We start from the raw sequence: 26,410 nt of genomic DNA on the forward strand, positions 1-26,410 counted from the left end.
TTAATTTTTATAACATGAACATCAGTATAACTCAGTGGTTTTCAATTTGTGGGTCCCCAGATGTTTTGGCTTTCAACTTCCAGAAATTCTAACAGCTGGTAAACTGGCTGGGATTTCTGGGATTTTTAGGCCAAAACACCTGGGGACCCACAGTTTGAGAACCACTGGTGTAACTGTTTCAAAATGGGCTGTACCATCTCAGGTCCATCCATTTCAGGTGAACCGTTTTTATGCAAAGTCATCCTTTGAACATATTTTACAAAAACATGACCTAGTGGTTCATCTGCTTGATAAAGACACAGGGATTATTATTACAGAATAAGTCTTTGATCACACCTATTGGTGTAATTTTACTAATTTGAGCAAGATGATATTAAAATAGAAGCGTATTAAGAGGGTGTTTGCCCTTTGAGCCTATTCTGTCACTGACCATCTTTCAGAACGCCTCCTGACGTCAATGGGAGCTCTCCATGTGGAATGATGGTGTGGCAAACTCTTGTGAAACACAACCCTACTGATGAATAAAATCAGGATGCTTTATTTAGAAAACAGCCTGCCATTTGAATCTCAGAGGGAAAAAAATACCCAGATGACGTATAGCATATTAATATAGAAAACACATTCTTCTGATGAAAGGAGAGTTTATTGGACATGGGGAAAGATCATCCAAGGGTGTGTCATGTCCCACCCAATACTGAACTAGTAGGTCACTAACTCAAAGACTGATTCAGTTTTATCTCTACATGATACTGCCTATGGGTTTTCTTGATATCTTTACAGGATGGCTAAGATCCAGCTGGTTAGTACTAGGTTTGACAGAGTGAAAACTGGAACAGGCATTATACCTTTGTTGGTTGTGTGGAAAAAAAGATTTCAGCACATGTTGTTTGTTATCTGGCCCAGATTTGGCCCAGATCCTTTGAATCCAATCCACGATTTTATCATTTTATTTTTGTATGTGGTTTTTTATGACTTGTTTTTATTGTTTGATTGATCTGTTTTATTGTTTTGCTTTTATATTGTTGTGTCCGGGCTTGACCCCATGTAAGCCGCCACGGGTCCCTTCGGGGAGATGGGGCGGGGTATAAGAATAAAATTATTATTATTATTATTATTATTATTATTATTATTATTATTATTATCATCATCATCATCATCATCATCATCATCATCATCATCTGGTTGCCTGAAAAGCAATAACTGCTAAAATCCTTTCTTCTACACAATCATTAAAGGCCCAGGAGCTCTCTCCAGTAGACCCATTGTATCAATTATTAAATTGTGAGCTGACATAGATAACATCCCATTGATTCAATGGGTCAACTCTAATAGGCATCAACAATAGGAAATAGGCTGATTTGTTATTGACAAATGTATATATGTTTCTTAATGTACTTTTAAGCTGTCTTCACTAACTAAAATTCTTTGGGTAATGTATAAACTGTAAGGAAATGCCAAAGTCATTAAAATACAATAACCATGTAATAAAAGAATTATAGAAGAAGCAAAACGTAAAGCCAAGATAAAACTGGCAGCACAGAGTAAAACATTTCATTACATATTTAGTGGTCAGTATTGTTGGGTGGGGGGAAAACAGGATTGGTATTTTTTAAACAGGAAGAAGACTGGGTTGTTGTATGTTTTCCGGGCTGTATGGCCATGTTCTAGAAGTATTATCTCCTGACATTTCGCCCACATCTATGGCAGGCATCCCAACCCTAACTGGATGCCTGCCATAGATGTGGGCGAAACGTCAGGAGATAATACTTCTAGAACATGGCCATACAGCCCGGAAAACATACAACAACCCTGTGATCCCGGCCATGAAAGCCTTCGACAACACAGGAAGAAGACTGTTTCTGGATAAAGGTAAAGGCATCTAGTAGGGAGGGATTTTTGAAAAAGCACATGCATGCAAGAATATTCAAGAACTACTAGAAAATGAAGAGGAGACCAAGGTTGCGATCCACAGTATTAATATGGAAATGAAAACGCCTAACATTTTCTCACATTCTTAGATAATTACCGAGATCACTGAAACAACATACACCACAGGATCTTCCCCATATACAGTCACAAAGCAAACTTCGGAAACCAGTAAGCATGTTTCAGGAACCACAGACACAGGTCAGAAGCCCACCACTCCTGTCAGAAAAAAAGTTGTACGAACAAAAGTGGACACCTCTAAGTTTCTGACACCTTATCTGGATCACAGTGCGAAAATGCAGAAGCTCTTCAGCGACGTAAGTCATTTGTAGTCTCTTAATTTGAACTTGTATGGCTTTGCTGTCAATTTTAAAAAGTTTCATAGTTTTAATGTTGCTGAGTTTGAAATGTCTCAATTTAATATAATTTAGAAACAGATAGGTATATATTTCTCAATTTAACTATACAAGGGTTTATAATTTTACATCTAAATCTGTGGTTCTCAACTTGTGGGTCCCCAGGTGTTTAAGCCTATAATTCCCAGTAATGCTTGCCATTTAACCAGCTGTTATGATTTCTGGGAGTTGAAGCCCAAAAACATCTAGGGACCCACAGGTTGGAGGAAGAAAGCTATGCTAATCTATTAAAAAGAGTACCTGATGGAGTTCATGAGCCGCAGTTCTCTTCAACTCTTTCATAACTCACCAATGCAGTCTAAATACATTTTCTACCTACCTCTTTAATATTGTTTTATTCTGGAAAATTCCTTTCCCAGCCAGAACACAAAGAGAATTGCTCTAGCCCTCATGCACCCATGATTAATGTGTGTTTTCACATGTGAATTCCAGGTGCATGTCATCATTTCACCAATTTGAGAAGATTGGATTCCTTAGGAGTTTATGCAGCTCCCTCCCTAGAAATACCTTATCTTTGCAAATAAGAATTCTACCTGAAAATTCTATCCCAAATTTCTAGAATAGCACTAAACTTGAACTAGGAATTAGAAATTGTTTCAGTAGCCAACAAAAAGGAACAGGAAAAGAACTTGAACACAGCAAATTTTGAGTTCTAAATGTAAGTGGTTTTCGGTGTCTAGATATCACTGTAAATTTAGTGAAATTTTGCTTCTTATCTTGCTATTTCTCCTTCTACTGGTCAATTTCTTTCATTCTGCTCTAAAGTGAAGCAAAGAGAAGAATAAAATAGAAACAGGGTTGATAGTCCCCAGTGCCGGATTTAGGACATGACATAACTGTGCTAGTTAAGTTATGAGGCTCCTTCCTTGGGCCCTGAAGGAGGTAGGTTCGGTAGGTCTACACTGACTGCTTTGTGACACATTCCCATAGACTACGAGGGCTGAATGAAAAGTAGTGCCTCCACCTTCGTAACTCCTCAACAGATGGCCGTACTGGTATGCGGCAGGTACTGGCTTGTTCAGTAGACTCTCCTCTACAGTTCCATTTGGCGAGAAGCCTTAGCTTTGAACAGTTGTGTTGTTAAAGTGCGAAGTATGGAACCCTGCGCAGACAGTCGGTCAATGTGACTTAAGCAACATGCAGTCACTGAATTCTTGACAGCAGAATGTGTTACCCCAAAGGAGATTCATCAGAGAATGTAAGCTGTTGTGTTGATGTGAGTACTGTACGTCATTGGGCGAGTAAGTTCAAAGATGTTGAGGTGGGAACATCTGACTTGCATGACAAAGAGTTGGACGTCCTGTGACAGCAACCACCGAGTTTCACAAGCAAAAGGTTGACAGATTGATTCAGGACAAGCATCGTATCACTCAGAGAGAAATTTCAAGCATAATCGGCATTTCACAAGAATGTGTGGGTCCCATTATTGCTTTGCTTGGCTATTGGAAGATCTGTGAGATGCTGTGAGATGCTGGTTGCAGAAACAGAGTGTCGACTTCTTCTGTGATGGCTTCAGAAAACTTGTTCATCGTTGGCAGAGATGTATCCAATTGTCTGGTGATTATGTGGAAAACTGAATAGTGGTAGTTGAGCACTTTCTAAGGGTTATTTTTGCATTTGATTTATTAATATACAGTAGAGTCTCACTTATCCAACACTCGCTTATCCAACATTCTGGATTATCCAATGCATTTTTGTAGTCAATGTTTTCAATACATTGTGATATTTTGGTGCTAAATTCGTAAATACAGTAATTACTACATAGCATTACTGTGTATTGAACTACTTTTTCTGTCAAATTTGTTGTATAACAGGATGTTTTGGTGCCTAATTTGTAAAATCATAATGTAATTTGATGTTTAATAGGCTTGTCCTTAATCCCTCCTTATTATCCAACATATTCGCTTATCTAACGTTCTGCTGGCCTGTTTATGTTGGATAAGTGAGACTCTACTGTATTCCCATCCAAACCCAAGTAACGAAGGTGGAGGCATTACTTTTCATTCAACCCTTGTATTAACTCTACATTTTGTCTGGAATCACTCTGAAATGGCATGCCTTCAAATTTAGAATTGTACCACATAAGCAAAATCCATTGTAAAAAAATTGGGAGCAGGAAGATGGCCCTCTGCGACCAATGGTGCCCTGTGCTTAAGAATACCTAACCACAGTGATAAAACCGGCACTGATAGTCCTCTTCTCAAAGGCTTTTTCCGGTACAGGGAAAGTGTGTTAGTGATTGAGAGGTAGAGGGAGAGAGAGAATCAAGAACACTATCTGAACCTGATGTGCATTATGGAAACCCTGAAAGAATTTAAAATAGAGCTGGAAATCATGTAGGCTAAACTGTTGTTGAACTCCAAATCCCAGCATTTGCTATACTGTTTGGGGATACTGATCAGTGAAAGACTAAGCAACTCTTACTCCTGATCTAGAAGCAATAGGAAACTCAATCCAGTGTTCGTTCAACATCATAACTTATTATTCATAGTTAGCACAGATTCCCCCAATTTCAATGTTTCAGCTTTGAGTAGAACTAATAATGGATCTGTCTGTAACTTCTGACACATCATGTTTGCAGTCATGGCACAAACTGGTAGGCATAAATTGGAGCTATTGGTGGGGAGGGGATTGAAGCTGACAAAACCTGGGAAGTCATGAGCAAAGTCTGATGTGTTTATTGGATGTTCATCTCCCAAACCCTGGTTCAAGCTATGTTTGAGTGTGTTTGGAAGTACTCTGAGTTGACCCTCTACCCAATGCCTGTAGATAGAACAAGCAAACTATGCTAGACCAGTGCCTATTTCTCACCATGGTTTCTCTTATGGCAAAATAAAATGGTTTCCAACAATTTGAAATCAAAACTATTTATACAAAAATAAAAATATAACAGGAGTTGTAAGCACTGTAGTTATCATGTGAGACAGTGAATCACACCCTGATTACCCTTCACTCCATTTACTGGGAAGCAGCTGCTGTACTAAATGGTAGCTTGTTCCTCTGTCACTTGGGAAGCAGCTGTCCAATGTTCCTGCCCCTCCCCTGAGTGGTCCCTGTGGCAGCAGACAGAAGAAGGGTCCCTATTGCAATTCTCTTTTGCTCCAGGGATCACACATGTGGGTGGAGCGTAGGATGGAAATGTCAGCCAGCTGCTTCCTGATTGACAGGGGAACAGCACCTTATGTATTGCAGTGGCTGCTTCCCAGGAAGTGGGGACTGGGGAGCTTCATGATCCTAGTGGAATCCCTAAATTTGTGACTATATAGGGATTGTAAATATGTAACAAACACAAGTGTGTAACTCTAGATTAGCCGTTTAGTCATAGAAAATTATGGCCAATTATTTTTTCAAAAAAGATATAAGTAAAATATATATTTTAAAACAGATTTAAAACTTAATAAAATACAGAAACAATGTTGTAAACGTGCCTCCGATTTATAGCTGTTTCCGATGTATAGTAAAACTTATCACAGGGCTTTCTTGATAATATTTATTGTAGTGGATTTGCTTTTGCCATTCTCTGAGATTGTGAGAAGGTGACTTGTCCAAGATCACCCAATGGATTTCCATGAGTGGGCAGAGATTTGAACCCCATTCATCACAATCGTAATCCAATAGTCAAACCACAGACAATACACCCTATTAAATGCTTCATTTGCTGTAACAAGTTAAAACCAAAGGTCTACCTAAAGAAAAAAGGAAGAGAAGGAGGGAGTAGTTTATTTATTTATTTATTTACAGCATTTATATTCCGCCCTTCTCACCCCGAAGGGGACTCAGGGCGGATCACATTACACATATAGCCAAACATTCAATGCCTTTTAACACAGAACAAAGAAAAGACAAACATAGGCTCCGAGCGGGCCTCGAACTCATGACCTCCTGGTCAGAGTGATTCATTGCAGCTGGTTGCAGCTGGCTTGCTCTCCAGCCTGCGCCACTAACCCTTCCATGGAAGGGAGTTCCACAACTTGGAAGCATCCTTTGACAATCCCCCTTCCCCTGCTTCCCCAAGTATCCCAACAGTTCCTAGAAATTCTTTCTGTTGGACTACAGAGCTGTGTGTGCCAGGCAAAGTGCCTCCTAAGCCAGCCTATGCAATGGACTTCAAGTTCAATAGAAGATACGGTCCATTGCCATATGTGAAATCAGACACAAATGTTGCTGAGAAACTCCCTGTAAGTGGAGTTGGAGATGTGAGGCAGGTGTCATCTTGTCCCTTACTTCAAGAAACAAAATATTTGTATTAGACACTTTCATCCTACCACTGTAATTATATGGAATCTGTTATGTACACATACTGAATTCACTGCCATATATCTTTTTATGACAAGTTTCCCACCTAATGCTATAATATTTAGTTAATACATAGCCACAGAATATGATTAATATATGTCCATGTTCTATATATAATGTATACTTAAGTGGAATAGGCCATGTCTTCATTAGGTACAATTCTACATGGGGCCAAAATGATATACAGTAGTCTCTCACTTATCCAACGTTCTGGATTATCCAACGCATTTTTGTAGTCAATGTTTTCAATACATCGTGATATTTTGGTGCTAAATTTGTAAATACAGTAATTACTACTTTACTGCGTATTGAACTACTTTTTCTGTCAAATTTGTTGGAAAACATGTTTTGCTGCTTAATTTGTAAAATCATAACCTAATTTGATGTGTAATAGGCTTCTCCTTAATCCCTCCTTATTATCCAACATATTTGCTTATCCAACGTTCTGCCGGCCCGTTTATGTTGGATAAGTGAGACTCTACTGTAAGGTTAAGATAACATACACCCCTAATCTGCCCCACTCCAAATTTGATTTTGGATTTTGGATTATGGGTGTGTGTGTGTGTGTGTGAGAGAGAGAGAATGTTTAAACACAATTTGAATACAACATTTCAAAAAAGATTCTAGGTGGACTAATTTGGGAACCTGTTAGTCATACTTGTGTGTATGTGTCTTCGAGTTGCCTGTTAACTTATGGTTACCCCAGGTATTTGATAGGATTTTCCTAGGTAAGAAATATTCAGGGGTGGTTTTTGAGTTCCTTCTTCTGAAACATAGCCTACAGCACTTGGTATTCACTGACAGTCTGCCATCAAAATATGACATATATCTTTATTTTTTCTCCACAGAAAAAATACAAAGAAAAGTTTGAAAAAGAAAAAGGAAAGCCATATGCCATTACAAGTGATACCCCTGAACTACGAAGAATCAAGAAAGTCCAGGATCAACTCAGTGAGGTAAGGATTTCCAAGATTGCTAGGTATTAAGTGAGAATTCTCTCTGAGCTATTTTAATTCCAGTTAGGAAGGCTAGAGTCCCAGAGATCACATTACAGTAAACCAATCTGGAGCCTGAAGAGAGATGTGTTGGTGAGATTCCTAACTTAGGAAACTGAAGACTCAGCAGCAAGCTAGTAATTCTAGGATTCTGATTGAAGTCGTAGATACCTGTATTTCAAGAAAATAGGGGGAAAAGATTTTGACTAGATGAAAAAAATGGCACTCTGGGCTCCTATCCAATATATCATAAAAACACAAAATTGGCTTTGTCGTGAGCAGATTACACAAGTGGATCAGGAAGTTTACAACCAGCTTAGATACATGTTTTCACTCTGATATTTATCTGCACAGTAGTTCACATTCAAATCTTGGAATACTTGATGTAGTCTCCTGTTTTATCATCACTGCACAGAAATAAATACAGTAGAGTCTCACTTATCCAAGCTAAACGGGCCGGCAGAAGCTTGGATAAGCGAATATGTTGGATAATAAGGAGGGATTAAGGAAAATACTATAAAACATCAAATTAGGTTATGATTTTACAAATTAAGCACCAAAACATCATGTTATACAACAAATTTGGCAGAAAAAGTAGTTCAATACCCAGTAATGCTATGTAGTAATTGATGTATTTACAAATTTAGCACCAAAATATCACGATATATTGGAAACATTGACTACAAAAATGGCTTGGATTATCCAGAGGCTTGGATAAGCGAGGCTTGGATAAGTGAGACTCTACTGTAATAATACCGTATTTCATCGCATAATAGTCGCAGTACTTTTAACTAATACATATTCTTTTATTTCCAAGGAATTGCTGTCTGAGCAAAAAAGATCACAGCTTGTCCTTATTTGACTTTGCTTGGTTCTTTGTTATTATCATGGCATATGTTAAAACTGGAGTTTAATAAAACTTTCAGAAGAAAAGTTGGAACATTTTTTTCCCCCAAAATTTTATTGACAGCCTAGTTCTAAACATGTATATGTCTCTCTGGCTTACTCTTTATCTATTTTCTGTTTACATCTGGTGTTCTGAAAGTTTACCACACTGCATATTCGTTTGCTATAGGTTAAATATCGCATGGCTGGTGACCAGGCTAAGACTAACTGTCACGTCGATGAAAAAGCAAAAGATATAGAGCATGCAAAAAAGGTTTCTCAGCAAGTTAGCAAGGTAAGTCAATCTCTGGAATAACACAGAAGGCAAAGAAAGTTGTCATGACATGCTGGCCACATGACTTAAGAGGGGTCTACGGACAACGCCGGCTCTTTGGCTTAGAATGGAGATGAGCACCAACCCCCAGAATCAGACATGACTAGACTTAATGTCAGACAAAAACGTTTACCTTTATCTTAAGATAAGGAGACGAAGGAAAGCATGTATTATGACAAACAGATGTATTTTCCTGTATGTGGAAACAACTATTCTAAAAAAATTACACCAAATGTATAATCTAATATCATTTTAAATTGCCATTATCACATAAGTTGCTGTGTATAAATCAACCAACAATTGAAGGAGCATCTCTATTTCACACTTTTGACACATGGCTCATGGGTTTACTAGTTTGAAATAAAGGTTGACATTACGGATTAATATAGGTTAGCAGATATTCCAATTTTCAAGGCAAAAAGCTTCACAATGCAACTTATTCTACAGCTCAAATGGCAGAAATCCAGCTTCAAAGCTAAACAAACATGCAGTAAGATAACAATTTAAAAAAAACAACAGTGGTTTAAAGCAGAAAAGGGGGTTTGGCAAATCTCCCTGAAAAATACATTTTGTAAACATGGGTCCAAAAAAAATCTATGAAATGTTTGGTACAGTGTCTCCTACAGATGTGTTTTTGGTGAGCAAAGAAAGGCGCTTTCTTGTCTTGTGTAACCGACATGATGCTCCACCACTTCTCCTTAGGTTTTATACAAACAGAACTGGGAAGAGAATAAGGAAAAGTACTTGCTTCCCCCTGATGCTCCAGAGTTTGTGCAGGCAATAAAAAATGCAGAGTTGTACAGCAAGGTAGGTTAGCCATCCTGCCCCTATACAATACTACATTCATTCAGCATCCTCTGTTTCTTTACTGAAAATATTACTATGGCTCTTTCTCTAAGAAACGATACATTGAAGACTGGGAATCAGACAAGTCACTCTTCTACCCTTACGATGACAGCCCAGAAATGAAGAGAGTAGCACAGGCACAAAAAGCCCTCAGTGACGTAAGTATCAAAAACTCGTAATGTGCTGGATCTTTTTTTTTTTACCCTTCAGGAGGTAGACACTAAGCTGTAAATATTTGCTTGATGCACTCTTGCATATAAAATTGAAGGACAAGCACTCAAAGGTTTTTTTTCTCCCCCTGGCAAAATTATGAGAGTTTTTGTGCATTTTTAAAATTGTTTTTTGGTCTTAGTTGCAATATAAGACTTTTTGTGTGTATGTGTGTGTTTGCAAAATTTGAAGAGAGACTTATTGGTTTATGCAATTTTGCGCAAAATACATTCTATGCCGAACATTTCACATTTTGTGAAAACATCGTATTTTGTATGAAGCAGAATTTTTGCCTCATAACACAATGGTGGTTTTTTATATTAAAAAAAGGAAAATGGAAACGTTTGCTGGAATTTTTAGACTTGTACAGAGTCAAAAGATCTTACAGAGTTGGATTTATTTATTTGTTTATAGTATTTATATTGCGCCCTTCTCACCCCGAAGGGGACTCAGGGCGGATCACATTATACACACATAGGGCAAACATTCAATGCCCATAAATACATCAAACAGAGACAGACAGACGCAGAGGCAATTTAACCTTCTCCTGAGGGGATGTTCGATTCTGGCCACGGGGGGAGCAGCTGCTTCATCATTCATTCTGATGGCACTTCCTCATTCCAGGTTGTAAATTAGTTAAGCTTGCCTCCCTACCTTTTTTATAAGTGGTACCTTATTTCCTATTTGATAGATGCAACTATCTTTCGGGTTGCCAGGTCAGCAACGAGCAGGGGCTATTTTTTATTTTTAATTGACGGGTGCTCACCCCGCCACGGGCTGGCTTCATGGTCAGAGTGATTTATTGCAGCTGCTCAACAGCCTGCGCCACAGCCCGGCCCGGATAACTTTTTTTAGTAGAGTATCTTTTGGTCTGTTGAGACAGTCTTTTTTCAACATTGATAAAATTATCATCAATGTGGTTGCTTTAAATTTTTTCTATATGCTCCTTGGTAGGAGAGTGGAGCATATAATATAAGTGGTGTGTTCCTCCTCAGCCCTTCTTCGGATATTCTCAGGTGACAGTCCAACTGGGGAGTAAGCCCAACTGAATATGGCAGTGTCAGGCCTTCAACTTATACCAGTTTCCCCCTGCAGATTTCCTACAATCCTGACTCTAATATCGGCCCGCACTTGCTTTTGCTTGTAAAACAGTAGATTCTAGTAGTTGGTGGTTTTCATTTTAGTGGTACAATTAGTCCACTCTAGGTTTTAGTCTGAACTTCAAAGATACCAAACCCTATCTTCAGTGTTGATCTTGCACCTCAAGAAACTGCTTTAAACTTCTGACCAAAACTCAAGGGAGTCTGTGTTCCTCTGATATGAAGGCACTAAGTCAACGTGGAGTTTACCTGCTACTGTCCTTTGTGTGGGATTTCACCCAGAATTGCTCACAAGGCTCCAACTGCAAATGGTCTTTTGTTGAAAATGAAACTAGAAAGGCTAAAACTAGTGGCCTCTGAACCCAAACTTATACGAAGAAGCCAGAGTGATGTGATGTGGAAAGAAGCATTGGACTAGGGCTAAAAGGAGTCACGTTTAGATCTTGGTGACCGTAGACCAGTCACAATATCTCTGTCAGGTTAACTTGTTCCTTAGGTTGACTGCATAGATGAAACACAGTAGGAGCTTCTGGGAAGGACAACCCATAACATTTTAGCCTGGTGTTGAAGCTGGCTGGCTAGGGAGAATCAATGAGATTGTTTTAAAAGAAGTGTATTTATGGCTTCTCTTTAAGAGAACATCATACCCCAGGGCTGTTAGTGGCAGGCCACTAAAATGAGTGGTCCTCTATGGAAGGAATCTGGCTAAGAGTTAATAAACTTTAGTGGAGAGATGCATTCAATGACCTCAGGACTTCCCTCTGAAATATCCAAAATGCATGCAGATAAAATTGTCACCTCATCCTATTGCTTTATTCAATGATGGGTACAGATTTCTATAGGCTCTCTGCTTATTTAATTGAATGCCTCGCCACAGTGTAAGCTAGTTCTGCTGCAAGCAATGAGGCTAATAGAAAACAGGAGCTAATACTCTACTTATTTACACAGACACTTCATTCCTCTTCTCATTCTTTCAGATTGTCTACAAAAAAGGGCATGATGAACGCAAAGCTAAATACACATCATTGCCAGATCCACCCGATGTGGAACTTGCCAGGAAAGTAACCAGGCAGCTCAGTGACGTGAGTACACTTTGCTGTTAATTCTTGGATAAATGTAGCCTTTAGGAACTTGGAGGAACAGAGTTATCCAATGTGGAGAGGACAAAGAAAATGTCAAAATTTCTGTAAGGAGAATCTGTTTGTCCAGAGCTTGAAAGCAGGAATTTTTTTTTAAAATGAGTTACTTGATATTGTTTTCAACTAAAAATGTATATTCACACTGCATTACAATTATAACTTAAAAGCAGATAATAATACACAATTTCCTATGCACCTAGAATGTGTTAGTTTTATTTTTATAGTGCTCTAGTTATGAGATATGCTTGTTCTGTGTTCCTGCACTTTCAGGGTGGTTGGTCTAGATAGCTTTATGACCCTTTGATATGTAGTCACACTAAACATCGGAGGAGGATCTCATGATCCAAGTTCTGACTTGCATTGTGCTCAGGTTGCTGAATGAAAAATATTCAGAGCATATTATTAAAAACCCACAAAATAAACATCCCAGTTACTTTTGAGAAATGGGTAAGTAAAGAGCTGCATTTACAATGGCAGCTACAATGATAACTATCTTTGAGAGAGGTTTATAATTATAACTTAAATACATTACTTGAAAAAAATGTATTCAAACATCTGAGGAAACTGAAATTCTGAGACTGAAAACCATATCCCACCAGCTATGATAAGAAAATCCGTCATATAAGGCTTGATCTTTGTACTTTAGTTGGTTATTGGAAGTTTAATATTCATTTGTTTTGGTTACAGCGTAACTATCATGAAGACTATAACAAGAAGAAAGGCAAATGGAGTCAGACTCCATGTTATGATGTTGCAGTTGCCAAAATGAATGCTGACAACCTTAGCACGGTAAAGAAATTATTTCATATCTCAGCGAATGAAAACCATCTCACATTTTTTCTATTTGAGACTCTCCTTTCTAATAACATTCAATTTTGCTGAGCTCTTACTGTTTCTTCTGCTACCAACAGAGAAAATATCAAGAAGACTGGGAGAACTCAAAAGACCAAATCTACTTTATGCAGACAGAAACACCAGAGTATGAAGTTAATAAGCGAGCTGGAGTTGTTGCCAGTAAGGTAGGTTAAAAATCCTAGTTAAGCGTTTAGACTGGGTCCAGTCTGGAAAATCATAGCAAGAGTGTGATACATATTGTCCTTGTACTGCTTACATAAAGGGAATATTAAATCTGTTTTCAATGGAGATGGTTTAAGGCTTTTTGCCACTTCAGATGGAACGGGCTCTATTGGAAGGAAAGCAATTGGACCAAAAGTGCCATGTGGATGGATGGATGAATGTTGCATGCCACCACTATAATTACTTTCCTGCTTGAACCACAGATTACTGGTAGATGAAAACATTCCTAGGAGAACTGAAAATGTTTGTCAGAATATTGTCCAGATTCATGTTCTGTTTTTGGCGTAGTGTGTGTTTCTTGATCCAGATGGCTGTTCGATCTTTCCCGCACTCGCTGCACTATTTCCCCTCTCCATTAGGTTCTGCTAAGTAGAACTATTGCCTCATAGTAATATCAGAATTGGGCAATTCTGGAGATTAGGACTCAAATGTCCTCACAGCCATGGAAACCCACTGGGTGACTTGGGCAAGTCCCACTTTCCCAGCTACAGAAGAAGGCCAGAACAAATCCACTCTGAACAAAACTTGTCAAGAAAAAAACCCATCGGAAACAATTTGAACGCACATAGCAACAACAAAGTACATACTTGGCACAACTGTTGACTGGATCCACAGGCATATAGACTTAAAGTCTGTAAAATTTTTCTCTGATTCAGTAGCATAGTTTTTGTAGAAGGGACAATATAATTTGTGAAGCCTCCCCATTCTAAATTAACACCATATTTTCCTTAAGGTGTTTAGGTATAACACACGATAACATGTGAGATTGTTGAAAAGCACCTAATTCAGTCATGAAAACAAATAGCCAAGAGTTAGCCATTGTTCAGCTATTATCCTAATCAAAGACAAAAATCTTTGAACTGTCTCTGATACAAAACAGCACGTATAGCTTGTCAGTCTTTCCCCAGAAGTGTTATAAAATTATACTAAGTGTTATAAAATATACAGTAGAGTCTTGCTTATCCAACTTTCGCTTATCCAATATTCTGTATTATCCAACACAGTCTGCTTCCCACCCAGATCCACAGCTGTTTCTCTAGGCAGCAACGTGCAGTGGGCCAACATGCCCAACAACACAAGTGCAGCCACACTCCCAGATAAGTGGCAGACTTGTTGTAAACATGATGTTTTGGTGCTTAATTTGTAAAATCATAACTTAATTTGACATTTAATAGACTTCTCCTTAATCTCTCCTTATTATCCAACATTTTCGTTTATCCAACGTTCTGCCGGCCCATTTATGTTGGATAAGTGAGAACTCTACTGTACTAATATTTGAGATGTTCTAAAAACACAAGTGTGCATAAAAACTAAGAGCTTTCTTTCTTTACTCTTTAACTTCACTAGGTGAAATACAAAGAAGACTATGAAAAAGCCAAAGCGTCAACAGATTATAATGTGCTTCCAGCCACGGAGAATCCTATGCTCAAGCATCTAAAACATGTTGGAAATCTTACGAATGATGTACGCACACTTTGTTTCTCTGGGGATGGGTTTAATCAAAGTTCTGTCAATTCCAGTATTTGTTCTTTAGAATTAGGCTTCCTTATTGATCCATTTTTCATGGGACCTCATGTCTTCTTGTGAGATCAATCAATACATAAGTTAGATTAATCCAAACCTTAGAAAAGATTTCTTTGGACTACATCTTCTTGGGAGAAATCTAAGAATTTTGCTGTCCAAAAAAGTGATTTTAGAAGTTTTGGATTCAGTAAAAGTCTTTTGATTATAACTGCAACTATGTCCTCGATTAATCAGACAGTGGATGTTTAAGCTGTAAATTGTTTTTATAACTGAGAACAAAAATTTATAACCGAGAGTAAAAATAGCAATTTTAGGCAAAGTATGCATATAATATTTGGCATTAAAAGTAATTACTCTTCCAAGACAATACCTGGTATCATCTCAAACCGAAGCGATTATGCTTTGGTCATACAAGTTTTTCATTCAAACTCAAATTTATGCAAATGTATTCCACTTCTTACTATTAGTGAAATAAGATTTCCTTTCCTTGGTGACAATACATGAAGAAACCATTGTTCAGTGTTTGTTGTGTTGAGCCTTTAAATGGTTACTAATGACTGGACCTATATTGTACACCAGCCACTGAATCGTAATTATTTCCATAAATTTGAGAGTGTAAGTTTATTAAGGGACACAAAGAAACAGAATTGTCACACTGGTTCGGAGTTTTGGGCCCCTGTAAACAAAGGAGCCCCTGGTGGCGCAGTGTGTTAAAGCGCTGAGCTGCTGAACTTGCAGACCGAAAGGTCACAGGTTCGAATCCAGGGAGCTGAGTGAGTGCCCGCTGTTAGCTCTAGCTTCTGCCAACCTAGCAGTTCAAAAACATGTGAGTAGATCAATAGGTACCGCTCCGACGGGAAGGTAACAGCGCTCCATGCAGTCATGCTGGCCACATGACCTTGGAGGTGTCTATGGACAACGCCGGTTCTTCGGCCTAGAAATGGAGATGAGCACCAACCCCAAGAGTCGGACACAACTGGACTTTACCTTTACCTTTACCTTAAACAAAGTACTCTACTAATATTGGACTTTACTGGTAGCATTTACATCTATCAACACAATTTGCCAAAATGTTCTGGATAATATAGTGTGGCATTGTTTTAGAGCATGGTGAAAAATTAAATCACTGGCTCCAAACATTATGCCACCCATCCCAGGAGGTCTAAAGAAATGCTGATAGGTCCTACCAGGGAGCTGGGCATTAGTACAAGGTATGGATATAATACAGGATTTTTAAAACCAGATTTGTTTCAACTTTTAGTAAATGCAGTTATCTCGGGGGTGGGGTGAGGGAAGCAGTTCCCAATATGGCTATTCTTCCCTACTTTTCCATAAGTTTCTCTGAGTTTACTCACCATATCTTTCTTCATCATATGGGCTTCCATAATGGTTGTTTCCATTGTTTGGTTGCAAGCTGCCACAAATCCCTCCAGGGAGATGGGGCGGGGTATAAATAAAGATGATGATGATGATGACGATGATGATGATGATGATGATGATGATGATTATAGTGGTTTCTGTCCATCAGCGGGCTTATTGAATGGTAGAAAAGGTGAAGTGATGATATTTACTGTAGACCATTCATACCATTCTCTTTTCACTTTTTCCTGTCAGAGACTATATAAAGAAGCATATGAAAAGGCAAAAGGAACAAGTATTAACTACTGTGACACTCCAAAGTATCAACTGGACAACGTACTGAAAAACTTCAGTGATGTAAGTGTGGTGGCAATAGTTCAATGCCATGATTACGACTAGACTCCTCTAGTCAGGAATGTTTATTTTAACATGTTGTGGCACTCTTTTTCTATAGATCAAATACAAAGAGGGATATCAAAACAAAATTCTAGGACGGTACATAGGCAGCTTTGAAGACCCATATCAAACACACTGCATGAAAATTGAGGCCATGAAGAGTGATGTAAGTATGACACATTACGGCCATTCTAACTTCTACTGTTCAGGTATGTTCATTATGGTGATTGATCCCTTATCTTTTTTCTTAGAAAAACTACAAAGCAGATTATGAAGACGATAAGGGAAAATGCTACTTCCCACAAACCATAACTCAAGAATATGAAGCCATCAAGAAGCTAGACCAGTGCAAAGATGTAGGTATTCATTCATTGCTGGAGGAGCTCATCTTTATCTATGCTATGTGATCTCAATGTAGAATGAATGAAAGAACTTACCCTATGTACTCATTTATAAGTCTAGAAATGTTAGTAAAAATAGAAATCCAAAAAACCTGTGTTGACTTATCTATGGGTCAATGTGATTACTGTCCTTTAACTCTTATTTTGAAAAAGGGAACCACCACTTCTCTGAGTGCCCTTCTACACATGCAGTAAAATCCAAAAGTAACCAGGATCAAAGTGCTGGTGGAATAGGGTTAACAGCTGAAAAGCTTGTGTTAAAAGATGTGCTTAAAACTTGATTCTGCCCCCAAAATGCACACCTCTGCATGACTGTATATTTCTGCAGTCATGAAATGTGACTTCCTTCCCATCTCCCTGTGTGGACTGCTCCAGTGCAATGTGTTTTAAAAGCCTGAAACAGCTGATCGAGATGCCAAAAAAATGGAGCCACAGACACACAGGTGACTAAAGGGAAGCACAATTGGAAAGCAATTAGAAGCCTCTGCAACCATTATTTTCTTTCTTATAATATGAAACAAAGCTTGGGTGAATAGAGAGATAAGAAATCTTGCATTAGGATCTCCACATGTGTGCATATGAGGTCCAGTGCACATCAGAGAGGATGTTTTTAAAAAAATTATTCTGGATGTCCCCCATCTGCCCTTCATCTTGATCCACTTCAAAAGATGTGAGGATGGCTGGGGACCATTTCTCAGGACTGACAGCTCTGTGTATAGACTTGCTGTCATGTCCCGGGATATTTTGCCCCACTTTTTGCCCCACGTTGTCTGGAAGCACCCAGAGAAGAGTGGCAAAAGGAAAGAGCCTAGTTTGTCCAAGGGAAACCTAGAAGAAGCATCAACCCCTTCTACTTTTTCTGCCGTGGTACCACCTCTGGCCCTTTGAATACCTGAGTGGGGAAATGGTGACAGCAGCCAAAGATGATTGGCCCCCTGAGGAGGCATTGGTGCTTTCTCTCTCTGCAGAATGACTCTTGACTAATCCACAGTTCATACCAAATCCATAATTTTGCCCCCAAAATCTGCCCTTGACTTTTGCATGAGGTTGATTTACATATGAGACTATATAATTAAGTACTTTTTAAAATTCAAAATTGTACAACGCAAAGCAAAGTAACCCAATGAAAAGAATAAAAAAAAGTTAACCATTATAACCCATGTCAATGTATACACAAATGGAAAAGAGAATATGTAGACAAAAATACCAATTAACTGCATCAATAATCCTGTTTAATAATGTTAAGAATTGAAAATAAATGCTCTTCAATATGTGGTTTGTTGAAATATTTAGCATGAGAATGTCTGAGGCAAGTGCATGTAATAGAGTTCTGCTCTGTTGCTTTTCTTTTAATTGGAGAAGCTGGGATTTTTGAATAATGGTGGGAGAACGGGATGATTTTTAGCTAAAATTATATGAAGTGAGAATTTCTGTCTTCCTGCTGCTATTCTGCTCAAAACTACAGCCTCTGGTGGTTACTTTTCATCAAAAGCAAAATGCGGAGTGGCTTTATTAACTAATTATAATATAATGTTTAATTCCCCCTTGGGGCTTCAAATTTTGACAGGTAATGTCTTAATATGTACTTTATAGGATTTTGATGACACCTAGTGGCCTAAAAATATCTAGCTCACATGCAATGTGAAATCTAATCTTCAATACTACCCTGTTTCCCCGAAAATAAGACATCCCCGGAAAATAAGACCTTGTAGAGGTTTTGCTGAATTGCTAAATATAAGCCCCCCCCCCCCCCAAAGTAAGACTTAGCAAAGTTTTTGTTTGGAAGCATGCCCGCCGAACAGAACACCAGAGCATGCAGGATCGGTAAATATACGTACCATAAAGTGTTGTACATGGAAATATTGGTAGTAACAAGAAATTCTTGATAGGATTCACAGTTTGCCTGGTTATATTGGTTTGTGATGACAACTACTGCACAGTATATAATAAATGTTCATTTTTTTGTTCAACAATAAATGTGAATTCTTCTTCATGGAAAAATAAGACATCCCCTGAAAATAAGATCTAGCACATCTTTGGGAGCAAAAATTAATATAAGACACTGTCATATTTCCGGGGAAACATGGTAGCCATAGGTGTAACAATGATAATCTAGATGGGTCAATGGTGCGTAATGAGATGGAAATGATATTCAATAAGCGAATAAGTTAAAGTCTGCTGCTATCAAGCCCGTTTTGGATGTTTCTTCTCTTTAGTTTGGGCTTTAAGACATATATATGACAGTGGGACATTTTGGCTTAGCTCAGTGGTTCCCAATCTTTTTTTTGACCAGGGCCTATTTTGGCCAAGGACCACTTGACTGGCATTAGTACCAAATTTATTTATTTATTTACATCACTTTTACCCCGCCTTTCTCTCCGAGGAGACTCAAAGCGGCTTACAGTAAATAGGCAAAAATTCAATGCCTAAAAACAATGTAAAAACAACAATTCATATAAAACAATCTACAAAATAAAAGTTCATATAAAACAGGTACCATTACAAAATAAAATCACATTATATAAAATTTTAAGAATGTCCAAGATTAAAATCCATTCATCCAGAATCCTCAAGTCAAAAGGGTTATGAATCAGTTTTTGGTCAATTATAGATTTGGTTTGGTTATTTGGGGTGCTCTTTCAGAAAGGAGCTGAAATAAAATAAAATAAAGAGGAAGCAGATTTGTAGACTATATTTTCGTTCTCACGGCCCACTGCTGGGCTGTGGCTCCCGGCTTAAGAATCACTGGTTTAGCTGGAAATACTGTAATTCTTTGCAGGAAAAATGATATGTTTACATGCATAATCATAGTTCTCATTTATAATTTGCTAGGGTAGTTAATCAAAATTACCCAGACACTTGTTTGAAATCCTTTGGATGATGCATATTTTTGGTAGACTGGGGGTTTCAGATATGCATAACGCAATGTTTTGCTCACAATATAGATGCCAAGTGGAAATATAATGGTTTTTTTTTGTTTGTGTATTTTTTTTGCATCTAGTATGCTTACAAAAAACATCCCGATAAGATCAAATTTACACAAGTGACAGACTCTCCTGTTCTGGTCCAAGCACAGATTAATTCCAAGCAGCTGAGTGATGTAAGTAACCCAGCAACTAAAGCAGTAGTCTCCTGCCTACTATTATGTTTCATTTGTCTCATCGATCAAACAGTTGACAGGCATGATATGGTAGTTTCCTCTTGTGACTTTATTGAACGGGATCCAGAATAAGCAAATGAACTAGTCTGGGATGGACATGAGACCAAACACTTGCTACATTGTAGGTGGAGAATGAGGAGGCGTCAAGAGTTATGTGATGTAGAAGTGGGAAGGAGTAATACTTAATTACTGATTAAAATTGTGTCAGAGCTCAAACCTCCTTGGTAGGCAAGACATACTTCATTGATTTCATTTTCTTTCTCTTTTAGATGGGTGTGGTTAATACCACTCTGCATTCTTTGTCATACTCTCTTCTATATTACTACATATAGAGCCATACTGACAAGAGGATAATTTAATACTTGTAGATTCAGTCAGGATTTAAATAGATACTACACATTAAAATAATGTTCAGTGCCTCTTTGAAAAAGGAGAGCTTTTTGACATTTCGGACAGGAGGCTTTGATAGCAAATGCCCATCTGTCATTTTTTTCTCTATTGAAAGTACAAAGCACATTCACCCCCTGGTTGTGTGATCTGACACCTTTTACGGATATCAATGGGAGTATTTTCTTAGTCAAGGAAAAGGCATAGAAACAGTGAGATATTTAATTTTAAATATTTGCATATTCTTATTTAATTCTGTAGCAACAACCTCATTTGAAATCATAGCTGAGGTCTTTTGTCTCATCATCTTTTATGCTATTATTTGTTCCTTCTGTGTTTTAGCTGAACTACAAAGCGAAACATGAGAGTGAGAAGTCCAAATATTCCATTCCTCCAGATGCCCCTTTTATCCTCCAGTCCAGAGTCAATGCGTATAACCTCAGTGATGTAAGTATGCATCTTATATTATCATGGATCTTTCAGGGTGGGTGGGCCTGGGCTTCAAATAGCAGTTGAGATGCAGATCAGATAAGATCACCATCACAGTAAGGTATATATCAGTCATTTCCCATTGATTACAATGAATTTGAATGCTGTTTTAAGTTTGTATGAATTTTATATGTTGTATGCCACTTTGAATCGCACCCACAGGAGAAAAGCGGGATAATAATAATAATAATAATAATAATAATAATAATAATAATACAAAATCCAGCATATCTATCTTGTTTGCTGTGTCATACAATATTATTATTATTATTATTATTATTATTATTATTATTATTATTATTATTATTATTAACAACAACAATCTGCCTAGAAGATCAGGGGGCAGAGGACTCTTACAAGTAAAACAAGCAGTCAAAGAAGAAGAACATGCCCTGGCAGAATATGTAAAGCAAAGTGAAGAACCTGCTTTGATTGAAGTCAAAAATCAGAAACTCCTCAAAGCATAGCAGACAAAAAATCAGTACAAGAAAACCGCACTGCAAACTAGAGCTGACAGCTGGCACAACAAAACATTGCATGGAAAGTTCCTTGACAAAATTGAAGGAAAAGCTGATAAGGAGAAGACCTGGCTCTGGCTCACAAATGGGACACTAAAGAAGGAGACAGAAGGCCTGATCCTTGCAGCCCAGGAGCAAGATCGAAAAATCAGCTTATGACCCAAAATGCAGACTGTTCAAGGAAACCGACGAAACCATTGATCATATCCTCAGCTGCTGTAAGAAAATCGTACAGACAGACTACAAACAGAGGCACAACTCTGTGGCCCAAATGATCCATTGGAACTTATGCCTCAAGTACCACCTCCCAGCAGTAAAGAACGGGTTGGATCACAAACCTGCAAAAGTATTGGAAAATGAGCACACAAAGATACTGTGGAACTTCCGAATCCAGACTGACAAAGTTCTGGAACACAACACACCAGACATCACAGTTGTGGAAAAGAAAAAGGTTTGGATCATTGATGTCGCCATCCCAGGTGACAGTCGCATTGACGAAAAACAACAGGAAAAACTCAGCCACTATCAGGACCTCAAGATTGAACTTCAAAGACTCTGGCAGAAACCAGTGCAGGTGGTCCCGGTGGTGATGGGCACACTGGGTGCCATGCCAAAAGATCTCAGCCGGCATTTGGAAACAATAGACATTGACAAAATTACGATCTGTCAATTGCAAAAGGCCACCCTACTGGGATCTGCGCACATCATCCGAAAATACATCACACAGTCCTAAACGCTTGGGAAGTGTTCGACTTGTGATTTTGTGATATGAAATCCAGCATGTCTATCTTGTTTGCTGTGTCATTCAATAATAATAATAATAATAATAATAATAATAATAATAATAATAATAATAAGGTAGGCTAGGAAGAAAGAAAATTAAGCAAAAGGTAAGTCAGAAACAGGTAAATGGAAGAAGTTACCAAATCTTGTAAGCTAAGAAGAAGGATTTACAAGTAAGAGTAATAGAGGAAGCAGAGATACAACTAGAACGCCAACTCAGAGATCTCTTTTCCAAGTCACCTGACAAAGTGAGGGCATTTCCTTCAGACCAACCTCAAAGGGAGTTTCCTTCACCTCCACCAAGTACCATGACTTAAAGAGGTAGTTCCAGATTCCCCCCTTCACCAAAAGTGTACCATAAGCGCACACGAAATTCCACATTGAGACCTGCAACAGATAAAGCTCAGCCGTCTTATCCCTTGTGTCTTAGTGCTAGGTCCTGTGACATCATTTGAAGGCCATCAAAAATATCTCCAAACTCAACATATTCTGCAGAGCATGCTAGGAGATGAATACATGTTAGAAGCAACTTACACTTTTTGTGTAAGTTTTTTTGTGCCTTTTGTCCTTGTGTGCATTCTCTGCAATAAATATCATGGTTTTCTCACTTGTTTTCTTCCACCCTCATCCTCCATCAGAACTGCTATAAGTATGACTGGGAACAAGCAAAAGCCAAGAAGTTTGACATCAAAATGGACGCCATTCCTATCCTTGCTGCTAAGGCCAATCGAAAGATTGCAAGTGATGTAAGTGCTGCTCTGAAATTCAGATAGTTCAGATGTAGATTTGCATGCAGGTGTTATGGGAAAAGGTTAAGTTCTTATTTATTTTCTGCTCAATGTAGGTGGAATACAAGAAAGGTTATGAACAGAGCAAAGGGAAGTTGATTGGAGCTTTGAGCATTCAAGATGATCCCAAGATGGTGCTTTCTCAGAAAGTGGCTAAACTACAGAGTGATGTAAGTGTCCTTGATGTATGCAGAGTAATTAATATTTATGATTATTCCCTTATTTAAGTTCATTGGAGCTCCCTGCATTCTGCTGACTTGAGTGAAATTTTTTGCGGAAGAACAGTTTAATGCATACATAACATACATACGTACATACAGTATAAAACAAGTTACAATAACTGACAGGATTATAGATATAAAATTTTAAAACTCAGAGCTAAAATTGATATGAATCTATATATATAAAAGAGTGATGGCATCACGGCGACCCACAAAACAACAAAACTACAGACCCCCCAACCTCAAAATTTGACAACACAACCCATCATCCACGCCTCTAGGTTGATACAACAAAAAGAAAAGAAAAATAAAGTCCTAATTAGAGGGAGAGCAATAATTGTTTTTATCCAATTGCTGCCAGTTTAGAGGGCTAATCTCTGCCCACTTGGTCTCCTAGCAACCAACTCAGCCCAGGGGACAGGCAGACTTAGGCCTCACTTAGGCTTCTTCCACAGATTATCTAATTTGCACTGGATTATATGGCAGTGTAGACTCAAGGCCCTTCCACACAGCTATATAACCCAGTTATAATCTTATATTATCTGCTTTGCACTGGATTATCTTGACTCCACACTACCATATAATCCACTTCAGTGTGCATTTTATACAGCTGTGAAGAAGGGCCTCATATAATCCAGTTCTAAGCAGATAATATAAGATTATCAATATACAATATACAATTCCTCAATACTTTATTTCCCATACCACCATACTTTGCCACAGCAACGCGTGGCCGGGCACAGCTAGTAAAGTATAAAACATTTCCATAGATTTAGCTGGCATCCACACTGCTTTCTCTTAGTTCCTTTTTCACTGGTGAAAGAGTAGGGAAAACTGTTATCTGCTATGGTCTTATGATTTTTCATTTTTCTTCCTTGCAGAGATTATATAAAGAAGCATATGAAAAGTCAAAAGGAATAAGTATTAACTATTGCGATACTCCAAAATATCAGGTTGACAATGTTTTGAAAAACTTCAGTGAGGTACGTGTGTTAGCGATCGTTCCTACAGACTAGACTTCCTCAATCCAGCGCATGAGCAGTAGTAACATGGAACAATTCTCTTCTTTATTAATAGGTGAAATATAAAGAACCTTATGTAAATAATGTTTTGGGCCGCTACATAGGCACTTTTGAAGACCCATATCAAGCACACTGCATGAGAATTGAAGCCATGAAGAGTGATGTAAGTATGACTTATTATGGCCATTCTAGATTCTCCTGTTCAGACATGTTCATGATGGTGATGGTTCCATTATCTTTTTTTTTCTTAGAAAAACTACAAAGCAGACTATGAAGAAGACAAGGGAAAATGCTACTTTCCACAAACCATAACTCAAGAATATGAAGCCATAAAGAAACTAGACCAATGCAAAGATGTAGGTATTCATTTACTACTGGGAGATCTCTTTTGCATTTACTTTGTATGATTCTTGTGACATCTAATGGGCAAAATGTGTGCAGCATATGCAAGATTTCTCAGGTAAACTGATACAAAACAATGCTGTTCATCGTATTGTCGAAGGCTTTCATGGCCCGAATCGCTGGGTTGCTGTGAGTGTTTCGGGCTGTATGGCCATGTGCCAGAAGCTTTCTCTCCTGATGTTTCACCCACATCTGTGGCAGGCATCCTCACAACCTCTTAGGATGCCTGCTACAGATGTGGGTGAAATGTCAGGAGAGAAAGCTTCTGGAACATGGCCATACAGTCTGAAACACTCACAGTAATCCAGTGCTGTTCATCCTTTGTGCAAAATATGGTATAGTCCATTGTGTTTGCAAGTGGCAGGTTTTTCATGACTGCTATTCATAATTCTTAGTTAACATTGACCAAGGCATTTTATGTCTACAGTAGAGTCTCACTTATCCAACATAAACGGGCCGGCAGAACATTGGATAAGTGAAGATGTTGGATAATAAGGAGGCATTAAGGAAAAGCCTATTAAACATCAAATTAGGTTATGATTTTACAAATTAAGCACCAAAACATCATGTTAGACAACAAATTTGACAGAAAAAGTAGTTCAATAAGCAGTAATGCTATGTAGTGATTACTGTATTTACGAATTTAACACCAAAATATCACGATATATTGAAAACATTGACTACAAAAATGCGTTGGATAATCCAGAACGTTGGATAAGTGAGTGTTGGATACGTGAGAGGGACATCTGGGGATTTTTTGAAAGCTTCGTAATTTTGATAGTTTGCTACCATTGACATTTGGAAACAGCACTGTCATCCCTTCAAAAAATAAAGGTTGCTGCAACACCTGGATTATAGAAGCCTTCAATTATGCCAATCTTAAATATAGGAGCATGATACTGGCTCCTACTCAAAATTAAGTGCCAATTATTATTATTTTGTTCCACTCTAGTATACCTACAAAAAGCATCCTGATCAGATCAAATTTACATCAGTGATGGACTCGCCTGTTCTGCTACAAGCACAGATTAACTCCAAGCAGCTGAGTGATGTAAGTAACCCAGCAACTAAAAACAACAGTTCCCAGCCAACCCTTATTTTTTGCTGTGCCTCATCGGACAAACAGTTGTGGTAGCTTCCCCTTGTGACATTATTGAACAGGCTCCAGATCTGGCAAAGGAATAACCTCAGGCATGGACATGAGAATGAACACTTGTTCTATTTGAGGAAAACAATACATAGTTCAGCACACAAAAGTAGGAATAAGCTATGGTTACTTGTCAAGACTCAAATTTCTCTGAAATACCTCACCTGGAATACCTTCCCTCCTACTCTGTTGCATAGTAGAGATGTATGTGGTTCATTTGTGAGGTGGAATTCCCACACAGAAAGCGCACTGTTGGCTTAGCTATCTCCATCCATCCATCCATCCATCCATCCATCCATCTATCCATCCATCTATCCATCCATCTATCCATCCATCTATCCATCCATCTATCCATCCATCCATCTATCCATCCATCCATCCATCCATCCATCCATCCATCCATCCATCCATCCATCCATCCATCCATCCATAATAAAAGTGAAAGCCTGTATGTGTGTATGTGGCACAGGTGTCAGCTCACACAGACAGCCTCTGGCCTCACAAACAGGCTATGTTTTCCCAGTGCTAAGGAGCCAGCAAGTCACTCTTTTCCACTGACATTGCTGTTACAGCGAGCTGCATGAACATG

The 26,410-nt window shown here is 38.4% G+C and overlaps 1 protein-coding gene across 43 annotated transcripts in view; it reads left to right on the forward strand.

The window, feature by feature from the left end:
* Window positions 1-26,410, forward strand: part of neb (nebulin) — a 229,122-nt gene that overhangs the window by 15,101 nt on the left and 187,611 nt on the right. For all 43 annotated transcript variants that reach the window (XM_062965858.1, XM_062965887.1, XM_062965945.1 and 40 more), the window contains 20 exons: window positions 2,019-2,243; window positions 7,487-7,594; window positions 8,709-8,813; window positions 9,555-9,659; window positions 9,752-9,856; window positions 11,986-12,090; window positions 12,835-12,936; window positions 13,059-13,166; window positions 14,572-14,688; window positions 16,363-16,464; window positions 16,562-16,669; window positions 16,755-16,859; window positions 19,906-20,004; window positions 20,794-20,898; window positions 22,880-22,987; window positions 23,086-23,199; window positions 24,132-24,233; window positions 24,328-24,435; window positions 24,524-24,628; window positions 25,627-25,725. In XM_062965858.1, coding sequence (XP_062821928.1) covers window positions 2,019-2,243; window positions 7,487-7,594; window positions 8,709-8,813; window positions 9,555-9,659; window positions 9,752-9,856; window positions 11,986-12,090; window positions 12,835-12,936; window positions 13,059-13,166; window positions 14,572-14,688; window positions 16,363-16,464; window positions 16,562-16,669; window positions 16,755-16,859; window positions 19,906-20,004; window positions 20,794-20,898; window positions 22,880-22,987; window positions 23,086-23,199; window positions 24,132-24,233; window positions 24,328-24,435; window positions 24,524-24,628; window positions 25,627-25,725 — 2,235 coding nt within the window. The remainder of the gene's footprint in view (window positions 1-2,018; window positions 2,244-7,486; window positions 7,595-8,708; window positions 8,814-9,554; window positions 9,660-9,751; window positions 9,857-11,985; window positions 12,091-12,834; window positions 12,937-13,058; window positions 13,167-14,571; window positions 14,689-16,362; window positions 16,465-16,561; window positions 16,670-16,754; window positions 16,860-19,905; window positions 20,005-20,793; window positions 20,899-22,879; window positions 22,988-23,085; window positions 23,200-24,131; window positions 24,234-24,327; window positions 24,436-24,523; window positions 24,629-25,626; window positions 25,726-26,410) is intronic.

The sequence above is a fragment of the Anolis carolinensis genome, chromosome 1 (genome assembly GCF_035594765.1).
Source record: "Anolis carolinensis isolate JA03-04 chromosome 1, rAnoCar3.1.pri, whole genome shotgun sequence".
In the NCBI taxonomy this organism is placed as follows: Eukaryota; Metazoa; Chordata; class Lepidosauria; order Squamata; family Dactyloidae; genus Anolis; species Anolis carolinensis.